This window comes from Physella acuta, unplaced genomic scaffold, assembly GCF_028476545.2.
Source record: "Physella acuta isolate Inbredline_101_S28 unplaced genomic scaffold, ASM2847654v3 ptg000776l, whole genome shotgun sequence".
Lineage (NCBI taxonomy): Eukaryota > Metazoa > Mollusca > Gastropoda > Physidae > Physella > Physella acuta.
Window position 1 is genome coordinate 323,662 of NW_026732294.1, and position 2,769 is coordinate 326,430.

General features: G+C 39.1%; 1 protein-coding gene across 1 annotated transcript; it reads right to left on the minus strand.

The window, feature by feature from the left end:
- Positions 1-492: 492 nt before the first annotated feature.
- Positions 493-2,097, minus strand: LOC131950683 (uncharacterized). The gene has a single exon (XM_059312908.1). The coding sequence runs from the start codon at positions 2,095-2,097 to the stop codon at positions 493-495; it is 1,605 nt and encodes a 534-aa protein (XP_059168891.1).
- Positions 2,098-2,769: the final 672 nt, after the last annotated feature.

The following is a 2,769-nucleotide window of genomic DNA, read 5'->3' on the forward strand; positions in this document are numbered from 1 at the left end:
AACAGTAAATGAGCTAATAGGAACATAGGAACACATTTTAGGCATATATATAATGACTTAAATTTTTTAGACTTAAAGTACATTGAATCATTTACGTAACAGTAGTAATCAGAAAAATTTTGGAAATACCATGTAAGACATTTGTTACGAATGGGCAGGTATTAAGTCTTTACAATAGCAGAACGGCATTAGCTTAGAATCTGTGACACAGTCGGCTTGTCCTCGGTATAGATTTAATCTGTCTATTGCATCCCCTACCTCTATGGCTTGTGGTGGTTGCGTCTGTTGCAGTGTTGAATTAGAACTAGATACAACGGATGTGCTATTGTCCAACTTATGGTAGACTGTAGCTTCAAATATAGCATGGCCTGGAATCGTCTGCAGTCTGACTTTGTACATCACCCTGTCGTAGTTTTCCTCCTTCAAAGCGGTGGAGGTGATGTTAAACTTGTAGACTTGAATGACTTTCTCCAAACTCAGCTTAGCGCAGACTTATTCATTGCCTTTAGTGTTGATAACAGCGACTACATGTTCAGCTAATAATTTTGACAGGGTGTCATTAACGTCGATACGGATCATGTTTTTCTGACCACATACGCAATATTCTTGAGGGATTTGAGCAATTTCACAAGTTCTGCTTTTAGGTATTTCTTTAAGCAAGCTAATACCTGGTCCTTTGTTTACAGGGGCTAAACCTCCAGCTTTAAAATGTAGCAGCTCCATCAAAGTAGCGTGTGTGTCGTAGTGTGACGTCAGCCGTGCCGTATTCCTTCTCAAATTTTCCGCAACGTCCGGGTATTTCTCTAAAAACCATTTCGGAAACGTTAAAATCGTGTACGGTGTTTTACTCTCAATCATCCCATGATAGGTCGATCTGATCGGGCCCCACCTGGGACCATGATCAGAAAATGAAATCAATAATGTGTTATTTAAATAGCCCTCTCTTGATAACTCGCTGTAGATTTCAAACGTGTGGTCGTCTACTTTTTTAAGGTCATTTATGACGTCATGCGTCATTCTTGTCAAAAACGCCATTGCGAATTTCGGTATATCAGAGAGCGTGTCGTAAAATTTTCGTATATAATCAAGGTGAAAGTACAACTCTGGACGACTTCCTAGACAGTCGGTACCCGAATCATGCATGTCTTTATCGTCGTCTGTTGCGACATTGATAGGATGGCTGTAGTATGTGGTTGGCGGGAATAAAAATCCTTTTTTACCGTAGTGGAAAGCTCCAATAGAGGGGTAATCTTCAGTGTACAAAGTCCGATAACCGGCTTTTTCATACTCTTTCCAAATAAAATCAAACGCGTCCGTTTTATTGGAGTAATCCCACCATTTTGTTAAATTCTTTACACAAGTTCCCGTTAGTAATGAAATAAAATTTGGAAAAGTGTTATGGCCTGTTTGGGTGTGCATGGTAAAATCAAACGAACTGAAGTCATTCATCAACAACGAATACGTTTTATTCATTGCGCGCAGAAAATGATGTCTAGATACACCATCATATCCGATTATCATAATATTGAGGATTTCTTTTGGAGAAATTGTTGATTTATGTTTTTGAAGCAATAACGCGTCTATTTTCAATCGCCTTTCAAGCTTTGGAACTAAAGCGTAGTAGTTTTTAGAGATTTGATGTGAAGAAGAGTCAACACACACAACACGAATAAACTCAGTCGCCTCCCCTAGCTGTAAAGATTTATTGAAAGACTTACTCCATTTACCATACTTTGCAACTTTGTCGTCATCAAGGTCTTTAAAAATATCTTGATATCTACAAGAAATACTTTTAAGATCAGGAATCAACTTGAGTACTGTTTTATTAACACGTAGTTTAGTTCCCTCCAGGTAAGTTAAATCAGGTAAATGTTTCTTGCAGGCTAATGCCGTCTGATCCAGGCCGGATAATTTCATAACTTCCGGGTCATACGGGTTCAGGTGAGGAAACGCACAGGCCAGATCTTCTTCATGATCGATCTGTATCAATAAATCGCTCGTGTTCGATTTCCTGTCAGCCGGTATTTTAAACACAACTTGGGTTAACTTTTTAACATTTGATACGGTCAACGATAGATCAGGCCCAGCAATGTACATTATGTATGCACTGAGCATTAGAAGGCAAAGTAAGGTTTTAGGGTTAGGTCTTGTCAGGTGGTTCCTTACTGAAAATAAAATATACATGTTAATTTATCTTTATTAAAAAAATTACTCATAACAGCCAGTGGCATAGCGAGGTCGGGTGACACCCGGTGCGGCACTTAATGGTGTCACCCCACCAGAGGCGTAGCGACCCTTCCCGGGGACAAACTTTCAATTTTCGATTTTCACCTTCCCCCCCCCCCCCCCCCCTCAAACCTTCGATATGCACCCCCCTCAATTTTTTCTCTATATATTTTGCTATTTTTTGCCTCTCCCCCCCCCCCCCTCGCTACGCCTCTGATAACGTATTTGTCAGGTACGATTTAACAAAAATGACAACAAATCACATTTAGTTAATGCATTGCTGACAAAACGTAAAGCAAATACACAATTACCTTGCAAACTTTAATAATACTACTCACTAGATATGAAATTATATTTTAATTGTTTATAACTGTAAACTTCGATCTTTCTATAATAGTACAGTTGAAATTGTTAAACTTATCTATAGCCCCACACGACTTTATGAAACATTAGCTGTAGATAATGTACAGTAAACGTTGGCTAGTATAATGCACACAAAATATTAAGAGCCTAGAGTCAGTGGCGTAGCGAGGTCGGGTGTCA

What these genes read in the sequence shown, in the direction of transcription:
- LOC131950683 (XM_059312908.1), bottom strand. Translation starts at nt 2,097, where the DNA reads ATGTACATTGCTGGGCCTGATCTATCGTTGACCGTATCAAATGTTAAA.